The 21,880-nt window shown below is 36.9% G+C and overlaps 1 protein-coding gene and 1 long non-coding RNA gene across 3 annotated transcripts; both read left to right on the top strand.

Moving 5' to 3' along the window:
* The first annotated feature begins 16,184 nt into the window (after positions 1–16,184).
* On the top strand, positions 16,185–18,367 carry LOC145008574 (uncharacterized). Of its 2 annotated transcripts, XR_013663546.1 has the most exons (4): positions 16,185–16,473; positions 16,550–16,812; positions 16,898–17,034; positions 17,175–17,303. XR_013663546.1 is itself a non-coding variant. In XM_078967169.1 (3 exons), exons 1-3 carry the CDS (start codon positions 16,220–16,222, stop codon positions 18,350–18,352), a joined length of 1,917 nt encoding a protein of 638 aa, XP_078823295.1. In that variant the 5' UTR covers positions 16,185–16,219; the 3' UTR covers positions 18,353–18,367. The 2 variants fall into 2 exon arrangements, 1 of the variants encoding a protein (XP_078823295.1); XM_078967169.1 differs by having other exon boundaries at positions 16,550–17,034; positions 17,175–18,367.
* Positions 18,368–19,239: 872 nt separating this feature from the next.
* LOC145013259 (uncharacterized) lies at positions 19,240–21,337 on the top strand. Its single transcript, XR_013664895.1, has 2 exons — positions 19,240–20,576; positions 20,692–21,337. It is a non-coding gene; the product is annotated as an uncharacterized LOC145013259 (long non-coding RNA).
* The last annotated feature ends 543 nt before the right edge of the window (positions 21,338–21,880 follow it).

Genomic DNA, 21,880 nt, shown 5'->3' with positions numbered 1-21,880 from the left:
CCGCTCCTTCATTATCGCAGAACAGTTCCATAGGCTCCTGGATGGTTGGAACAACTCCGAGATTCCCGATGAAGTTCCTCAACCAAGCTGCTTCTTTCGACGCTTCACTTGTTGCTATGTACTTTGATTCACAAGTAGAATCAGCCACCGTATCTTGCTTGGAACTCTTCCAAGTAACTGCTCCTCCATTTAATAAGAATACCCTGCCTGACTGAGAACGGAAGTTATCTCTATCCGTCTGAAAGCTGGCATCACTGTAACCATCTACTCTCAAAGTATCATTGCCACCAAGTACAAGGACCCAGTCCTTCGTTCTTCGGAAATACTTGAGTATATTCTTCACGACTATCCAATGAGCTCTACCTGGGTTTCCCTGATAGCGACTGACCATGCTCAAAGCAAATGCCACATCAGGGCGAGTACATGTCATAGCGTACATGATCAATCCGACAGCGGAAGCATAAGGTACACGACTCATGTCATCTATTTCCTCATCTGTACTCGGGCATTGAGTCTTACTCAATTTGGTATTGCTCTGGATAGGTAGCTCTCCCTTCTTGGAATTTTCCATACTAAACCTTTTTAGTACCTTATCCAAGTATGTGCTCTGACTAATTCCAATTAGTCTCTTCTTTCTATCTCTCAATATTCTAATCCCAAGAATATAGGCGGCTTCTCCTAGGTCTTTCATGGCAAAACACTTTCCAAGCCAAGACTTAACTTCATTCAAGGTTGGAACGTCGTTACCAATGAGTAATATGTCATCGACATATAACACCAAAAAAGTTACTATACTCCCACTAGCCTTGATATACACACAAAACTCATCTTCACTTCTAGAGAAACCAAACTCTTTGACTTTCTCATGGAAGCAAAGATTCCAGCTGCGAGATGCTTGTTTCAATCCATAAATGGATTTCTCAATCTTGCATACTCTATTGGGAAACTTTGCATCAACAAAACCCTCTGGCTGATTCATGTAAACATCCTCAGCCAGCTTCCCGTTAAGGAAGGCAGTCTTGACATCCATCTGCTAGATTTCATAGTCATGAAAGGTAGCTATGGCGAGCAATATCCTAATAGATTTAATCTTAGCCACCGGCAAAAAAGTCTCATCATAGTCAACCCCTGGGGTTTGAGTGAAACCTTTTGCAACCAGTCGAGCCTTGAACGTATGCACATTCCCATCCATGTCTTCCGACCTGGTGCACTATCAACCAAATTCCAAACTTGGTTGTCATACATGGACTTAATCTCGCTGTCCATTGCTTCTTTCCACTTGGAAGCCTCTGGGCCTGCCATTGCTTCCTTATAAGTGACTGGTTCATCTAAGTTTACCAGTGTTCTGTCACTTATGAATGTGTCACCATCTGAAGTAATATGAAAACCATACAACTCAGGTGGCACACTCACCCTAGTGGATCTTCGAAGTGGTAATGATTTATCAACCGGTTCAATAGGAACTGTTTCCTCTGGTTGTGTGCTAGTGTCATCTAAGGTTCCTTCATTGGTTGACTCTTGAATCTCTTCAAGGTCAATGGTACTCCTACTATCCTCTTTGAATATGAGCTCTCTTTCCAGAAAGACTCCTCATCAAGCTACAAACACCACGTTTTCACTAGGTCTGTAGAACAAATATCCAAAAGACTGCTTTGGGTAACCAATGAAAACACATTTCTCACTTCTAGTTACTAGCTTGTCGTGAGTCTCTCGTCTTACGAAAGCTTCACAACCCCAGACTTTAATATGTGCTAACGAGGGAACTTTCCCTGTCCACATTTCGTGAGGTGTTTTGGCAACCTTCTTTGTAGGGACAAGATTGAGGATGTGGGCGGCTGTCTCTAAGGCATACCCCCAGAAGTGAATAGGAAGCGAGGCACGAATCATCATAGAATGAACCATGTCTAACAAGGTTCGATTACGCCTCTCAGCTACACCATTTAACTGTGGTGTCGTAGGAGGAGTCAATTGTGAGACTATTCCACATTCTTTCAGATAGTCGTTGAAATCGGTACTAAGATACTCCCCGCCTCTATCGGATCTAAGTATCTTGATCTTTCTGCCCAATTGATTTTCGACTTCATGCTTAAACTCTTTGAACTTTTCAAAGGTTTCTGACTTATGTTTGATCAAGTAGATGTAACCATATCTGCTATAATCGTCAGTGAAAGTCACATAGAATCGATTAGCATCCCTTATGGTTGATCTGAAGGGCCCACACACATCTGTGTGTATGAGATCCAACAGACCTTCACCTCTTTCACAAGACCCTGTGAATGGTGATTTTGTCATCTTTCCCAAAAGACAAGATTCACACATATCATCTGATTTTAGGTCAAATGATTCCAACACTCCATCCTTTTGGAGTTGGGCTATGCGTTTCTTGTTAATGTGTCCAAGACGACAATGCCACAAGCATGCCTTGTCTATACTATTAGACAAGTTAATATTAAGTACACTATTTCCTAAGCTATCAACACAAGTCACTGTTTCATACACACCATCACAAGGTAAAGCTTCAAACACAAAAACACCATTCTTATAAACAAAAATTGAACCATTCAAATCATTAAAAGAATATTTAAAACCTTGTCTGAACAATGCATGAAATGAAATAATGTTTCTCATCATCTCAGACGAATAGCAACAATTTATTAAGTCTAATCTAACATCATTACTAAGCAATAGTTGATAAACTCCGATCTTGGTCACTGGTGAAGACTTTCTGTTCCTCATGATCAAGTTTATCCTCCCATGCTTTATCTCCTCACTTTCCTTTAGCCCCTGCAAATCAGAACAGATATGAAAACCACATCCTGTATCAAGGACCCATGAACGAGAAGATAATGAGTTATTAGCATAAATAGTGTAAATACCTGCCGAGGATGGCTTCACTTTGCCATCCTTGATGTCTTGCAGATATTGTGGGCAAGATCTCTTCCAATGCCCCTTTTGATTGCAGTAAAAGCAAATGGCCTCTTTTGGATCAGAAACATGGGGAGTGGAACCATTGGGCTTAGCCTTCAAGCCATTACTAGATAACACAACTTGAGCCTTGCTCTTCCAGTTTTGCTTGGGAGGACCTTTCCTCTTCTTCCCCTTTCCCTGTCCAATGGCCAAGACAGGGGCACTTGCAGGTGTGGAGGGCACACTTTTACCCTTCATCCCTGTCTTAGCTGTCTGCAACAAGTTGTGCAATTGGGCCAAAGTCTGCTCAGTGTTGTTCAAATGGTAAGTTAAGATAAACTGACCATAACAATCAGGCAACGAGTTCAAGACCATGTCAATGGCCAATTCCTCATCGAAGTGAATGTTGAGCTTGACCAAACGCTCTATGTAGCGTTGATTTCTTTGCACATGAGATACAACTGATTCCCCCTCTTTCATCTTGCAAGCCATGAGTGACTTGACTACCTCAAACTTTTTCTTGACGAGCTCGCTTATGGTACTTTTCCATAAGGTCCTTGTTCATCTCAAAAGGCCAGTAGTCCTCATAGTACCTCTGCAATTCTGGGGACATGGTTGCAACCATGATGCATGCCACTTTGGTAGCATCATCATAGTGTTTCTTGTAGGCAGCATACTCTTCGGGAGTGGCTTTTGACTCATCAAGTTCTTTGAGCTCCTTTTCAAGGACATACTCTTTGTCCTCAAATCTAAGCGCCATCTTGATGTTACGCATCCAATCGTTATAGTTGGAGCCATCCATAAAGACTTTGGAGCAGATGTTTAGTAGAGAGAAGTTGTTGCTGGAGGATGATGAAGCAGAAGTGTTTCCAGGAGTAGACATCTGAAAAGAAAGATAGTTTTAGTTAGATTCCAAGACACCTCAATATAATAACCCAAAGATATCATATCAAGGTTAGGACCCAACTATGACGATTCACAACTTAGAAATGGGATGCCGAGATCCAAGTTCAAATCTCATAAAGGTAGGTGAATGACGATTCACCAATTCCACCATTAGACAAAATAAACAAAGTGAAATTCCTAATTCTTTTGAGATACATTAAAACTATTTAATGGCATGTTTTAATCTCAGGTTATGCTCTACTATTTGTAACTGGGATACCGAGGATCACAAACTAGATGTGAATAACCATGCAAATGTGCTTGGTAACCTTATTGTCTTTATCATTAACTATTGATGTGCCGGTAAACCACACACGCTCCATCAAAATGATAATTATAAGATACCCATTACTACTATTTATTAGTACCTTTTAGTGTGCCGGTTAACCATACACGCTCCACTAACGACCAATAAAGCATAATGTGCAATTTCATGGATTATCATACTTTTCACATTTTTCCTAAAGTAACTAGAGTTGGGATTTTGAAAAATAGTGTTCTAGTACTTTCTTTAATAGCATTATACTTTTAATGGGAAGTAGTTGTCCTATCAAATCCGTTCTGCTAACGACCCTCCACTAATCAAGGAAGCGGTGGGTGAGAGTGGACACCCATTCAACTACCATTTTATAGGCAGTTTCCTTATACCCCCCTTTTAGACTAGCTTCGTGAATGAGGCATACTAACGATTTGACTGACCATACTCTTATACATATATAATGTTTAACTTTTAATTATAATATATATATATATATATATATATATATATATATATAAGGTGTGTTTTAAAACATTTTAAAACTCCAAGAGTTTATATAAATTTTCGAAATTTAAACTATTAAATTTTAAATTTAAATAAACCAATCAATTAGATTTAATATTTATCTATTAATTAACTTTTAATTAATTTATTAAATCTTGTAAGGATTATCTAATCAAATTAATCAATTAATTTAATCCTAATCCTTATCCCTCTAAATTTCGAAAATTAAGGGTAAAGGACAATTATCCAATTAATCTAATCAAGTAATAATTATCCAAAACAAGAAACCCTAAAATCTCTAGCATATTTCGAAATTCACAAGGGAGGAGGCTAGGGTTTTCAAAACCCTAACCCTAATTTCGATTAGGGTTCTTTGGAGGCTAAGGTTTTCAAAAACCCTTTGATCCACAACCCTAAAAATCGAAAAAAATGGCCTTTAGGGTTTAATAGCTATAAACCCTAATTTGCAATTCACCAATTATAACAATTCTATTTAAAACAAACAAAGGCTCTGATACCACTGATGGGTTTTAGGTAAAACAAATAAACTAGAAAACAATTCCTAAGTTCACATGCAACCTACTTTGGATCTATGTTTTATCTATTGAACATACAACTTTGAATTGCAAAACAAGAACCCTAGAGGAGAGAGAGGCTATAATCGAAATATACAAACTAGGGTTTAGTAATTACATACCTTTCAATTGTTATAGTAAACAATTGATGATTCCCTTGATCTTGATCTTGATCTTCTTGGAAGCTTAGCACCACAAGTGTAATGCCTCTAATGGAATCACACCCAAACTAGCAAGAAGGAAATTAGAGGAGAAAGGGAAGAGGGAGTATGCAAAATTTCGGCCCTTAGGGTTTCTTCAAAAGAAAAGAGTGACCAAAACATGAACCAGGAGGCTCCTTATATAGCTGAGGGATCTAGGGTTTAGTGGAAACCCTAGTTATCCTTTGCTTAGGGCCTAAGCAAACCCAAGGGCCTTATCCAATCCCCTATGGACGAAATTATTAGGGTTTCCCCTAAAGATTTCGTCCACCCTTATCCAAGGGGGTTCTAGAGCCTTCCACTCAACTATTAGATAATTGCAAACTAGTCCCTACACCTTATAATTAATTCTTTTAGCCCCAAAATTAATTCTAATTAATTTCTGGCTAACAATTAATTAAACAAAATAATTTCTTATTAATATATTAATCTTTTAACATATTAATAAATTCATTTATATTAATTTATTAATCTTATAATAAATTAATATCTCTCCTTTCATAATTTCCTTGTCCGGTTACTAGGTTTGAGGGCAACCCAAAAGGACTGTGCTGCTATCAATTCAAGTACATACTAATTATAGTTATGGGCTTAAACACCTAATCCAACATGTATATGTGTCCATCTTTGGTACTACAAACATACGATTATTTTGGTACGAAAAACATCAATATTTTGGGATACTTGTTGTTAATAAATCAATCATATGGGATTTATAACTAGTATACAAATGGATTTACTACAAGTTTAGCAGTTTTACTAAACATATTACTTCAAATGACTTTCTTCAACGTTTTTACATGATCAAAGCTCTTTATCAAACTGTCTTACACACTGTAAGCTTCCTTTCAAACTCGGTTACAAAGGTGTTTTCAAACAGTGGTTTTCCGTGTACTTAAACTGTCTTATCAAACAAAATACTTTAAATCATTTTATAAACTGACATCAAGTCACAAATTCTTTATTAGACTTTTCAACGGTTTTATAAAACTTCTTTTATGCTTTTATATTATAAATTGCATGCCTCTATATGTATAGTTATATAAAAAAATGTTTAAAAGACTTAGGAAGGCTATCCACCCTATTTCCTTTTCCTTGATTTGGATGTGGTCTGGTGGGATATCGGGTACCCGTCCGAAGGTCGTTTAAATATTAGTTATATATCATGTGTACATATATAGTCATAAATGTTCCATCAGTTAATTCTGTTTTGACGCTCTTGGGTTGCAAGGGTGTATAAATCTACTTGGACACTCATCAATTACATTCTAGTAAACTATTATAGGAATAGTTTAGGGGATACAAAACATTATTCCTATTACAAGAAATTACACCAGAGTCAGCTCATTCATGAGTCTACACTACATGCTATATGAAGGGATACTCTTACAAAGATTCCTCTTACATGGATATATTTATAGGGATACTCTTACATAGATACGCTTACATGAGTACGTTTACACGAATACTCTTACATGAATACTTATACATGAATACTTTTACATAGACATTATATGGAAAATTACTATTACATATTATATGTCTAGATACTGTTATATAGTTCTCCTTTCTATCTTTACCTTGTGATACAAACACATCATCGACGAGATAGATTGGACTTTATATCCTAGTACCAAAGGATACTTTACGGGATTAACCATTCCTAGAATCTCTATTAGCTATACAGGTAAATGCACATCCACGGATGTCTTCAGTTGATACCATTACAGGTATACTTTAAGGGGTTAACTATTCCTATACCCAACTGTTAGCAACAGAGGTAAATGTACTATTAGTTATCCTAGTATAAAGGGATAATACGTAAGTTAGTTATATTATTACCACTATCTTGTGACTCATCCACATAACCAATGAGGTGAATTGTATTTAAGTATCCTAGTACCACAGGATACAATTTCTTATATTAATAATAATTGTCGAACAGTCGGGTCTTGGTAGAAGACTGTTTTCAAAACAGTCGGGTCTTGGTAGAAGACTACTTTAAAAAACAACTAGGTCTTGGTAGAAGATTTCATCTATACTAATAGGAATCATAGGGATTTCTAGGGTTTACCAAACGGTTTCGATTACTTCCAAACATTTCCACACTTATACGAACTGTGACAATCGTCAATCTTGAGTCAAGTCAAGTCATCAAGTCAAGCCGGTCAACTCTATTAAACCTTATGTATTAGGGTAAGTGTTATGTTCGTATTGTATAACTTGTTATGATAATGGGAAAACATCACAGGAGAAAAGTTTGTGTTAAAAAAAAATTTCCTAAGCCTTCGCATTTTAACCAAATAAATCAAATGCGATTCACAAAATTTTCATTCCAAAAATGCGAAACTCCAGGGACAATAATTGAAATCTTCTGTTTTCTTCCCCAATTCGCATTCTACTGTGAAATACTTCGCATTTTCATTTTTACACCTTTCGCATCCCTTCGCATTAATCACCTTCGCATTTTAACCAAATAAATCAAATGCGATTCACAAAATTTTCATTCCAAAAATGCGAAACTCCAGGGACAATAATTGAAATCTTCTGTTTTCTTCCCCAATTCGCATTCTACTGTGAAATACTTCGCATTTTCATTTTTACACCTTTCGCATCCCTTCGCATTAATCACCTTCGCATTTTAACCAAATAAATCAAATGCGATTCACAAAATTTTCATTCCAAAAATGCGAAACTCCAGGGACAATAATTGAAATCTTCTGTTTTCTTCCCCAATTCGCATTCTACTGAGAAATACTTCGCATTTTCATTTTTACACCTTTCGCATCCCTTCGCATTAATCACCTTCGCATTTTAACAAAATAAATCAAATGCGATTCACAAAATTTTCATTCCAAAAAAAAATGCGAACACAGTTTAGTTCATGAACTCTAAACTTGCGAAATCAAAAATTCATATGTTGAACCCATATGCGAATATTAACCCAATTGACTTCAAATTGATTCATAGATGCGAACACTCGATTGTTTTACTTTCGCAAAATGAGCATCAACAACTCCACAATCGAGTTTTTAAATTCTTGCAAACAACAGTTTCATAGTCCTTGACTTCGCGTTTTTTCTTCACGAATCATCCCTCAATCATCAATCCAATTGCGAATCAAAACTCATATGTTCTTGCTTTATCGATTCATCGACTACACTCATACAAATGCGAACAATACTCAATTTCAAAATCGATTGAAACTTATAGCAAAGCTAAATCCAACTTCGCATTCAAAGCAGTGTCATTGATCCGCAGTCACAAGCAACCACCCCACACCCACTCTATGACCAGCCATACCTCCCCACCTTACCTATGTCACTTCAATGTTCCCTTACACTCAAATTTCACTCACTCCCACGTTTTTGAGCTGGAACAATCAACCACACTCCTCATTTTCTCTCATTTCTCTCATCCCACTAAGTAACAAACATCACTCTTTCTCTCAAACTCTTCTACACAAATTTTCGAGATCCAAGGCTGGATTCAAGTGTTCTTCCACACTTAATTCTCGAAAACCTTCAAGGCATCTCCAAGTGTTCTTGAATTAAACACTTCCATTCTTCAACAATCATCTACTGAAATCACTCAAGGTGAGTTCATACCCCTACATTTTCATGATTTCTCAAGTTTTCAGGGGGGGAATACAAGTTAAAACACTAAGAATATAACTAGATTTTTCTAACAGCCTTCATCAGAAAAGTTCAACTCCATTCACGGACTGTCTTGGGCATCTTAAACATTTTTGTTTTCAAAACTGTACAAGGTGCAAATAGTTCGAGTTTTTAGCTTTAAAATGGCTACTTGCACATCTCCATACGATTTTTCTACAATTTATGGTGATTTTTACAAAACTGCCTATCATTTCAAACAACAATCCGGACCAGTCTGTGATTTTGGACTTTTTCACCCAAGTTAGAGGTCATTATAAATTGAGATAAAATTTATGAGCAAACTAGACACATTTTGTGAACTCTCAAAATTTACGGATCTAGTTTTCGACTTCGTATGATTTTTCTATGATTTTTCCAAATACAGGGCAGAATGGCTAAAGTTAGCCAACAGCATGTAAATATCATAACACTTTGTATTATGTTGAGCAAAGTGTATAATCATAAGTTCTAATATTTGAATGTGTTTCCATGTTAGTTTATCATTATGAACTGGAATTAAGACATTCATATTAAATATTAAATATTATTCATTCATTTTGGAACACGTATTATTAGACTATAAGAGGTATAGTTTGATAAATTCACAATACTAATATATTTTCATAAAAGAATTCATACATATTACAAACATTTTAGATAAACTATAACAGGTATAGTTTATGATATATCACTCTACGCACTCGTACAAGAAGGGTACATTCATACAAGAAAGATTTCTATTCGCACACATTTCACGAAAGTTAATCTATGTTTTGATAAATTCACAACACTAGTTACATTTCCATAAAAAGGGTTCATACATAGTACATACATTTTAGATAAACTATAATAGGTATAGTTTATGATACATCACTCTACGCACTCGTACAAGAAGGGTACATTCATACAAGAAAGATTTCTATTCGCACACATTTCACGAAAGTTAATCTATGTTTTGATAAATTCACAACACTAGTTACATTTCCATAAAAAGGGTTCATACATAGTACATACATTTTAGATAAACTATAATAGGTATAGTTTATGATACATCACTCTACGCACTCGTACAAGAAAGGTACATTCATACAAGAAATATTTATATTCACACACAATTATCGTAAACTTGTTATCCTATATTGTGAGTTTCTCTATTTTTTTCGATCTCTATCTCTCTATCTCCCCGTACGTCCGAGTGCGGGATATAATTCCTGGTAGTTATAATCAGAATCTCCTTGAGGGAGAACGTGATACTTGTATATAGATCTATATTGGGATTGACACCCCACACCTTGCTGCTAGCTACAGTTGGACCTGCAGGTCTACGGGTGACAAATGTCATTTCATTTTCGCGACGCCTGAGAAACGTTGTGGCAGGTTCACATAGTCACAGTATGATTATAGCGACTCACTTAGGGAGACAACAATTCATAAAGTTTACGGGGTTGCATAAAAACCAAAGTAGGTTTTAGGTTGATAGAATAAATTTACTTTCCATTTCATTTTAAACTCACAACATTTCTACTAAGAAACGATGACTTCTCATACATTCTAGTCTTTGGTTGTAAGGCTACATTCTTCGGATTTCAAGGAAAATATCGGATTTTTCTGAAACAACGCGACATTTACATGTGAAAGACTTCTAATAAGATTATTAATAAAAGCTTATGAACTCACCAACCCTTGTGTTGACACTTTTCAAACAACTTGTATTCACAGGAAAACATTAATCGGGTTACCAAGTGCTTTTGAGGATGGGACGTTGAGGCGTCAAACTTTTCATATTTTGACAACATATTGTAATTGATTTTTGAAACATGTAATTCATACAAGTGATGTAACTTTTCAATTATATATATGTTGGTTGTGTTTGCTTGAATTACTATTGAAATTGTGGTTATGATGCTATACATGAAGTCCTCCACCCCCGAACGTTTCCGCCATCCTTGGTTTGGGGGTGTGACAGATTGGTATCAGAGCACGGTTTATAGTGAATTCAGTATATCAACCACATAAGATATACAAACTATAAACACATTTGGGACTAAAAGTCTCCGATTCTTAAAGCGAATTAAAGAGTTGTACTTTTGAAAACAAATAATTTCTTGTTTTAAAGTATACTTGCATGCATTCTATAATAGCATGGTGTCATAACTTAGGAGAACATAAATTGAAAGAGGAGGAGTCGAACATTATTAATACGCCTTAGCATGTGTAATCAGTTCTGGGAAGGATATAGCCTGATCAACTATATCCGTCCAAGAAGTGACTTACGCACATTAAGGAATAGTCGTAATGAGCGACAAATCTGAAAACCTAATAACACTCCATAAAGAACACGCTAAGAACCAAATATAAACATTTAAAAATACTATAGGAGTATTTGTACGTTTCTATAGCGCCAAATTATTATTTTCCTATACATACTTCTTAACCCCGTTTCTCGTGCAGACGACATGGCAGGATTTCACATACCCGGGGACCCCTACTTTCCCAATCAGGGAAACGCGGGATGGATTGAAGATGAGCCCGAGGAGAATCCCGAAGAGGAACCCGAGGAAGATCCCGAAGAGGATCCCGAGGAAGATCCCGAAGAGGATCCCGAGGAAGGGCCCGAGGAGGAAGACGAACAAGAAGAAGAAGAGGAAGACAACCAAGAAGAAGAGGAAGAAGAGGAAGAAGAGGAAGAAGAGGAAGAAGAGGAAGGTGATGAGGTAGTCATGGTTGGGAACGAAGTGGAGGAACCACCAGAAGTATTCAACCCTCCCTACATCGCGAGGGTACCCGCGCACCGTTTTGGTTACAATGGACCCGAACCCCCTTGGGTAACAATGATCGAAAGATGGAGCCGACAACAACGTCAACGGTCACCATATGGCTACCAACGAGGTTACTATGATCTCACTCATGGTGGACCGGCTGATAGGGCTCTCCCCGTCACGATACAACGAATGGCAAGAATGGATGATCGTGGTAGGACAACGACAGATCAGGTCCGGGAGTTAAGTGCCATTGTACAGTCTACTACGGGTCGCACCAGAAACCTGGAACGAGACTCCCACCACCGAGACCAACTCATTAGAGACCTTCTCGCGGCTCAAGCAGAAACAAGAGAGTATCGGGAAAGATACATGGCACTCGAAGAGAGAATGGTTACAGCCGAACGCAAATTGGCGGAACTACAGGGCGCATCGACATCATCGCAGCCTCCGTCAAAGAAGGGTCGCAGTGATTAGAGCTCGTTGCTATTCTCCCGTCTAGGTAGTAGAATTTTATGAGTACGCGTTGGTGCTACTCCTTGTATGTAGGTCGACCCTGCGACTATGTGATCACACTATTCAAAGGGGTTTTGTAATGCCAAAAACTACCTTTTGTAATGATGTAATGTAGACCCTTATGAGGTCAAACTTTTCTCTTTAAGCGTTATGTACTAAAAGTTATCAATGAAATTTGGCATGTATTTTATTTATTGAATGTTGGACACTATACATCATAACCTGATCACACAAACAATTACGAATAATAAAGTTATGATAAAATACAAGAGGGATGAAACCAGTAACACTCGACTCGTTATCACTATTGAAGTCTTACCGACTAGTCATTTTTTTTATGACAGAACCATGCCACCAAGGAAAAGACCAAGGCCTTCCAACAACCCAGTGCCGCCTCCACCACCACCTCCGCAGTTTGATCCTGCAATGTTCCAGGCTGCAGTGACGGCAGCCGTGGCGGCAGCAATGTCGCAAATGGGAACCCATGGTTCCGGCGGTTCTGGATCCGGAGCTACCAATTCCATTCATGGGGACAGCGCGGGGCGTACGAGGGAGTGCACTTACAAAGACTTCACAAATGGCAAACCCGATCCTTTCAATGGAAGCGGGGGCGTCATCACACTGGTGCAATGGTTCGAAAGGACCGAGGCAGTTTTTGAAATCTGCGCTTGTCCCGAAGCGAGCAAGGTCAAGTATGCGGCATTCACTTTCACTGGAAAAGCACTTACTTGGTGGAATGGCCGAGTTAAGTCACTTACTCCTGCAGTAGCTAACGCAATCAGCTGGGAGGATTTGAAAGCCCTAATGTTAAAGGAATACTGCCCGAGGGGCGAAATACAAAAGCTTGAAGAAGAACTTTGGAACCTCAGGATGACAGGCACTGATCTTGAAACTTATACTGCCCGCTTCAACGACCTAGCACTCCTCTGTCCAACAATGGTCACTCCAGAAGAGAAGAAGGTGGAACGATATCTCTGGGGCCTATCATCCCAGATTCAAGATAGTGTCTTGGCCTCGAAACCCACTACCTTTGAGAGTGCCAAGGAATTGGCACAACAACTCATAGATCACAGGGCTAGCCGTGGTACCGTGATAACCACCACCGACCGAACAAAAGGAGAGAACAACAAGAGGAAGTTCTGGGGAAATAAAAGGAAACAACCAATTCAGGACCCCGCCAAAAAGCAACCTTCATTTTAAACTCACAACATTTCTACTAAGAAACGATGACTTCTCATACATTCTAGTCTTTGGTTGTAAGGCTACATTCTTCGGATTTCAAGGAAAATATCGGATTTTTCTGAAACAACGCGACATTTACATGTGAAAGACTTCTAATAAGATTATTAATAAAAGCTTATGAACTCACCAACCCTTGTGTTGACACTTTTCAAACAACTTGTATTCACAGGAAAACATTAATCGGGTTACCAAGTGCTTTTGAGGATGGGACGTTGAGGCGTCAAACTTTTCATATTTTGACAACATATTGTAATTGATTTTTGAAACATGTAATTCATACAAGTGATGTAACTTTTCAATTATATATATGTTGGTTGTGTTTGCTTGAATTACTATTGAAATTGTGGTTATGATGCTATACATGAAGTCCTCCACCCCCGAACGTTTCCGCCATCCTTGGTTTGGGGGTGTGACACGAACTTTCTTTCAGAACAATATCAAGTCTTTCATTACAAGTTTTACAAATCAAAAACACATTAATACTTATGAATTCACCAGGTTTTTGGCTGATCTACTCTTTCAAAATAACTTGTATTCTCAGGTCGCAAATAGACAGGTACGACGACCAGGTTTTGTGAAGACGGAGCAGTCCAAACTCGTCTTATTTTATGATTATTCATTTTATTGTTGTATATTATGAAAGAACACACATGTACTTGAAACTTATACTATTAATGCAATGGATGAAGTTGTTGCTTGTTTACTACTTTACATTGTTGTGATACATTACATGACGTCCTCCGCCCCAGAACGTTTCCGCCGTTCTGGGTTTTGGGGTGTGACAACTTACAAAGCTGAATATAAGTTTTCAGTTATGTGATCTCATAAGTTAATTCACAGAGATAGTTAAACATCCTGATAATCATCACACTTGTGCTATGCATTTACTAATGTTTCATCATAATTCATTTTGATAAACCTATTTAATAATTTTTATATGCTTTCAATAATAACCAAATTTTACAATATTATCTTTAAATTAAATTATATATTATTTTTATTATGATAAATAACTACTTGTTATCTTCAAGTAGTTAATGGTATGTGCATAGATTACAATGCCATCAATATATGCCTTCCTATTTCTGTATTGCTCTAGTAAGCTTGAATGAATCTTGAATAATGAATGTCACTCGCATTATCACATAAAAGATCATTTTTTTTAAGATCAATTTTGTAACTAATTACACAATTTTCAAGCTTATTAATTACAGGAGTAGTCTATAACATAGTGATATCTGTAGAAAAAACAAAATTTTGTTAGGCTTAGAGTTTATCGATTGGTGTGGTAGCCTGTTGCGCTGTTGTTTTATATCTTCTTTGTTGCTTGCTTTCATATATATAAGAGACCTTGAAAAATAAATATTGCTACAACTTGCAGATTATTTTTATTGTTAAATATGGAATATTTTCAGATCGATAATTACTTTGTACCTTTTGTTCTTTTATAAATAAGATTTATTTATTTAATCTGGTATGTAATTTGGAAAAGCGTGCAACTAATAATAAAATAAAATATATTGAAGATGAAGGTCATGAACTAGCAATGCTTTTTTCAATGTTTTTAACTTATAAGGTTACTATGTTTTTCATAGTGGATTGATCAGACCAAATGTGATGATGTGGTATCCACATGATTTGCTTATGTTAATTAAATTCAGATGTTTTTGTTGTAATAAAGGTTTAAGGTTATGAACAATTTGCATTTTGCTTTTTTTTTTCAAGTTCATATATATTTTGTTTATGGGATCGAAGAAAAAGATTATCATATGAGAGCTTTCAGCAACCAATTCCACCAATTGACTTCGGGCTCTTAAAAACTCAACCAGATAATATGAATCAACTTGAACCTTTATACCAAAAAGATTAATATGCAACTTTAAATTGGGATGTATTCCTTATTTATTTTGTGAAGTGGTACTAAAGCTAGAGAAAAATGAAAAGAAGCATGCTTTTGTGTATTTCAATCTCCTTATTTATTAAACTAAAAAGAACAAAATATGAAACTAAATCTAATATAATGAAGACTTTAAACCATATAAGCCGATTCATTTTTTTAATATGATGTGTAGTTTAGAAAAATAAAATATTTTGAGGACTAAGGTAAGAAACTACCAATGGTTCAATTGAGAATTTATTCCTTACTTATTATTATTAAAGAGGTGGAACTAATGATAAAGGAATAAAGAAAAGAATTAATCATGCTTTTTGTGTGTTTCAATTTTGATTACTCGTTATGTACTAAACTTACGAAAAAATAAAACATGAAAACCGAATTCAGAATATTGGAGACTTTATGAAAACATTGTACACATTACAATATCATATATATTTTTTAATAATGAATCGATGTATAAAATACATTCTATAATTTCATGATATTATATTCATTTATTACTAGCAAAGCAATTCCATATTATAAGGGGCAATTATCTAGGAAAACTTGGTCGGTCAATTACTTAAACCAAATTGAGTTTCACTTCACCGATTTCTTGTTTAAAAAAGGAAAAAAGCAAAAGTACATAAGAAAGAAAAAAAGGCCACCTGGTTTCATATATTCTCTTTGTTTATTATAAATAAGACAAGATAAGATAAGTTGTGAGTCTAACACATCACATCATTATCGTAAACTAAAGAGAGAAATATAATAATTATCATGGAGGCAGAGATAGTACTTAAAATATATGCACACGCGCATCCACTAAAGCTCATTGATTTGCAGGTAAAATATGAAGATGAAGAGGATGAAGAAGGAGACGATGATCCAATTACAAAAAAAGAGGGTTTTGGAGGTGCCCGATGTTGGAGGTGTGGGGAAGAAATCCATATGTACCATAGGTACTACTACACATGTTCGTCATCATGTCATGATTTCTCACTTCACAAATTCTGTGTTGAGATCATGTCAAGGTTAGTGCACCCATCCCACACATCACATACTCTTCACTTGTCAACATATTCATATTCATATGCATATTTGTAACAGATATGGCAAGCTTGAAGAACTTTTTGATAAATATTATCAAAATCATCTATCCATTGAAGAAGTAGGAAAAAATACCATCTATCATCCCTGCCACCCTCACTTGCTGATGTGTTTAATCCCTAAGCCCATTTTATGCGAGTGTAGTGCTTGTGGGAAGAAGCATAAAGGGATATTCTATCAATGCACCTTTTGTGGTGACTTCACCATACATAGTGAATGTGCTTTCCTACCAGAGAAATTGTTCATCCAAGAGAGAACAGATGGTGCTTTTCATCATACTCATCCCCTCAACATTTCATATTCCTTCCCATTTATAGATCAACAAGCTAAACATAATCCCAAATGCAGAGTATGTGGTCGTGATTTTTTAGATTTCAAGAAGGCAGATCTTTGGATATACAAATGCGATAAATGTATGTATTATGCCCATCTGGATTGTGCAACATCAAGAAGAGAGCCATTCATGTCCATCTTCTTGTCTCCTGGTAATTTATTAATCTTTTCTTTTCATCATCATTCACTAGTATTGTTGTTACAAATTTCATGACCAATTTAATTACGTGTTATTTAAGATATACCAACTGACCAACCTCCCTTGTTATTCCATTTTCAATTAATTTATCAGGTGCTGGCAGAACCAAGAAAAATTATGAAGATGTTGACCATCCTGGTCTTCTCCATCTCCCATTCCTTGATGAAACATACAGCCTACCTAAACACTACTTGTTTTTCCAACAATCAAGTATCGATCACCATCATCATAAGGTAGATGAGTACCTAAAACACATGAGTCATGAACACCCGTTAGTTCTAATTGATGTTGATCAGACACAAAGCAAAAGCAACACACAAACCTCTTCCTCTTTGTTGTTATTAAAGTGTCACGACCCAATGAAAAAGACCCAACTGCTATGTAATGGATGTCTCAAACCAATCATGTCCACCATGCCTTTTTACAAATGTCCTCAACAGAGTTGCAATGACTTTGCTCTACATGAGTGGTGCACTCGACTCCCCCAAGAAATAGAAAACCACCCGGATCACCCCCGACATAACCTCTATCTCATCTGCTCAAACATCCTCGGTTTCTTTTTTGACGTGTTCAATTGTGCTATTTGTAATCTGCCTTGCAACGGGTTTGCATATTGTTGTTTCAAATGTGGATACTATGTGGATGTTACATGTGGGTTTATACCTAAAGAAATTACACACAAATCTCACCCTAATCACCTTCTTTCAATACTTCAACTAAAAGGAGATAAGTATGATATTCAATGTCATATGTGTCTCATGGGCTTTTATAAAGGTGAACTTTCATTCCATTGCAATATGTGCAATATTTATATACATCCTGAATGTGCGTTGTTATTATCCGAGACAATCAGGCACAAGTATGACAAGCATCCCATGAACCTAAGTTACCTCCCGATTGAAAACCATAAGAGTGAATACTTTTGTGAAATTTGTGAGGAGGATCTGAATCCTCATCAATCTTTCTATCATTGTAAAGATTGTGCTCAATCTGTACATACCGCTTGTGCTTCATCAATACTTCAGTGCGAGACAGAGACCTATAGCTTGTCCTGTTGGAGAAATTCTATTCATTTTTTCCTAAATATAAAGTTTGGAGGCATTCATAAAATTCATAGTCACCCACACTCTCTCTCATTTGCTCAAGGTACCGTGTTGGATGGCCAATGTAGTATATGTGGTCACCGATTACAATATGAAATGATATTTAAATGTCACGAGTGTAAGTTTGCAATCCATTTCAATTGTTGTAAGCATCTCAGACAGATATGAAGTTCTTATTATATCTTCCATATTCTTCAAACCGTAAGAAGATATGTAATTGTCATTACACACTTGGTTGTAGTTCTCCCTTATTTATGTGTAAAATGCTAGAATATATATATATATATATATATATATATATATATATATATATATATATATATATATATATATATATAACAATGATTTCAGTTGACTATTCATAACTATGTGTAGCTTTATTTTAAATATGCTAACCAACCTTGTTATTTCATTTCCAATTAGGCAAAACAATTAAATTTTTTGAAGATGTTAACTATCCTCATCTTCTTCATTTCCCATTTCCCGATGAAACTTACAGCTTGCCAAAACAATTGTTTTTCAAAGAAATTAAACGTCAAACGTCCTAATCATAAGGTAAATCTAAAACACTCAAGTCATCAACACCCTCTAATTCTAGTTGATAAGACACAATGCGATGATAATATCGGGCAAACCTCCTTAAATATTAATTATTTGTTGTGAATGTGTCGTAACCCAATGAAAAAGACCCAACTGCTATATAATGGATGTCTTAGACCAATCTTGTCCACCATGCCTTTTTACAAATGCCCTTAGCAGAGTTGCAATGACTTTGCTCTCCATGAGGTGCACCCGACTACCATCAAAAATACAAAACCACCCGGTTCACCCACAACACACCCTTTTTCTTATCTGCCCAAACCTCTTTCCTCACTTTTTTGGTGTGTTTGATTGTAAGGTTTGTGATCTACCTTGCAACGGATTTGTGTATGTGATAAGAATGAAGATATCAAAATGAAAAGATGAGTAAGTCCTAACAGGAAAATGATAGCAAGGAAGCAAATCTCTTCATTCAAATGGATAAACAAAACAATCAACCATAATGATTCCTCTTGCCCAAGCATATAGCTGAATACAACGAATCAGAAAAGTTAAAAGATGGCAATGAGAATGCTCCATTCCTTGCTAAACATACTTCTTCTCTTTCTCTCTCTTCAGTCATGTGAGAGGTTAGTCATCAGACCATTACCCTTGTCCCCTGTGTCTCTTTTGTGTCTCCTCTTGTATACCTTCCAAGTGTTGGGCTTTTGGGGCTCAAAGTCAGTGGGCTGAATCAGTTCTGGACCGAATCAGTTCTGGACTAACGACATCTTCCTTATCAATACCACCTGCTAATGGTGCAAGCTTGTCCTCAAGCTTGAATTCAGTGAATTGGCTTTGAATGTGGAAGTCATCTTCCCATGTAGCGTTTTCAGTGGTGTTCACATCCAATTGTGGAGTTTTGTGACCAGCCTTTGAGATCTCTCGGATAGCCAAACATCGTTTTGGCATAAGCATGTAGGTAGGGTCCATCTCGAGACATTTACAAAGTGTCAGATCAATCTGGTGGTTTCGTATGGCCCGTTTAAGTAATTAGACATGAAAAACCGGGTGGATTTTGGCCTCAGCAGGAAGATTAAGTTTGTAAGCAATGGGTCCCATTTGGTTTGTGATCTGGAAACTACTGATTCTCCGACGGAAAAGGACTGATTGTTTTAGGAAGACTACTGATTGTTGCCTTTGAGGATGGAGTTTTAGGAAGACCCATTCTCCGACGGAAAAGGACTTGTCAGTGGTGCTTATCGGCTGATTTTTTTCATACACTCTTGGGCCCGGGAGAGATCATACTTTAGTTGTTTAAGCACCTCGTCCCTATCAACCAGATCACGTGCTATGACCTCGCATTGTATCTTGGCCGGAATGAATCGTGTGATTGTGGGAGGGGGCCGACCCATACACAATTTTGAAAGGAGTGGTGTTGGTGGAGACGCCATATGTTATGTTATGCAAATATTCGGCCCAGGGTAGCCAAAAGGACCATGTTTTAGGAGTTGTTTGATATTGAGCTGACCGGGTCCGATCAGTAAATTTTGGTTGACTGGTCCGGTCAGGCCGTTTGGTAGAGCCCCAAATTGGCTTACTCGGTCAGCTATAGCCAACCAATCTTCTGACCCGGTAAGTGAAATAAACATAGCTGACTGGTACGAAACCCATTTGTCCTCATTTTCCCTTCTTTCTTCCTTTCTGGTCGATCGACCTCTCCTCCTACTGCTCTCCTCAAACCTGCCACTCTCTCAACTTCTCAAATCGGTAATTGAAGGGTCGATTAGAAGGGTAGATTTCAATCGATTTCATCTCACTCAAGCCCTGCAATTTGAAGAACAACACGATTCTTTTGTTGCACTGCATCTAGGTTCGTATTATCTATTTTCTCTCTGTGTCTAGACTTCTTTTGCAATCGGTATTTGGTGTTTGCTTCATTAGTAATTGAATCGGTAACCTTGTGTGCATGTCCGGTACCCAACAAGAAACTCAAAATCACAGCATTTTCTCTCTCTTGGTATCAGAAATTAACACACCAGTCCACCAATCAATAACCAAAACATTCGATATTCACCCTATTTCCCTTCAATTGATAAGTTGGTTCCTGGTGTTGTTAGTATGGTGTTTTGTTGGTATGGCGGTAATGTGGTGATGATTGTTGTTGGTTTGATGGTGCCTGGTGGTGTTGGTATGGTGTTTTGTAGTGGCTATACAGGAGGAATAAGGATGGAAGTGGCTGATGATGGTGGTGGTCAAGTTTTGGGGTGATGGTTGGTAGTTTGGCGGAGAGGCTGGTATAGAGATGGAGAAGGGTTAAGGTGGTGGTGATCGATGGTGTGTGGATATAGGGTGAAGGCTGTGTAATCAGGCTCAACACTCCTTTTGACCAAAAAAATCAAGCTCCCAATCAGAGCTCAAACACTCCTCTTGACAATCAATATTTGGTGTATACCTAAATGATTCTTGAGGGCTGAATCCTTTTATTAGCTAAGTGAATTGATGGATGGATGTTGTTACTTGTAGTAATTCCTTTCTAGGTTTGTGATTCCATTTCTTTAGTAATGATGTGCCATTTGATTTTGAGGTATATGTAAGCTTGTAAACTTATACTCTAATCTCTGTTTACCACAATTCTCAATAGTTGTATTATTAGAAAATTGTGCTCAATGGTTGTGTTGTTTAAACTATGTATGAACTATGGTCAATTCAATGATATTGTCATTTGAATGAGCTCCTTTTGAACAAAAAAAAAATACATTTTATGGTTGAGCATACCTTCACGATTCCTAATTCTGAATTACTTGATTTGTTTGTTGTATCACAAACTCCCATCAAAACTTATCTCAATGGTGAATTTATGGTTGGATCAAAGTTCATTGCCTTTTCTAAAATCAAGAATAAAATTCATTATTATTTTTTATGCTATATAAAGTTTTCCATCAAGGGGTAATATAGTCATTTTTTATTATTCATCACAGTTAGTCAGAGATATAATCAAACAACATGGTTTGAGTCAGTCAGATGTGAACTTCAGTCAGAAGTTCTAACTCAGTCAACAACTATCAAACAGCCCCTTAAGCTGATGCGAAACACATCAGATAGGTCTCTAAGCTGCGGTTAACGACTTCTGTTTGTCCATCGCTTTCCAGGTGATATGCTGACTGAAGTTCAACT

Source organism: Lactuca saligna, chromosome 8 (genome assembly GCF_052625555.1).
Source record: "Lactuca saligna cultivar CGN05327 chromosome 8, ASM5262555v1, whole genome shotgun sequence".
NCBI classification, from domain to species: Eukaryota; Viridiplantae; Streptophyta; class Magnoliopsida; order Asterales; family Asteraceae; genus Lactuca; species Lactuca saligna.
This window is presented reverse-complemented; position numbering and strand designations above follow the sequence as displayed.

What these genes read in the sequence shown, in the direction of transcription:
- LOC145008574 (XM_078967169.1), top strand. Translation starts at nt 16,220, where the DNA reads ATGGAGGCAGAGATAGTACTTAAAATATATGCACACGCGCATCCACTA. An exon ending in TGTGTTGAGATCATGTCAAG is followed by an intron (nt 16,474 to 16,549) that starts GTTAGTGCACCC and finishes TATTTGTAACAG; the next exon opens with ATATGGCAAGCTTGAAGAAC. An exon ending in GTCCATCTTCTTGTCTCCTG is followed by an intron (nt 17,035 to 17,174) that starts GTAATTTATTAA and finishes TTAATTTATCAG; the next exon opens with GTGCTGGCAGAACCAAGAAA.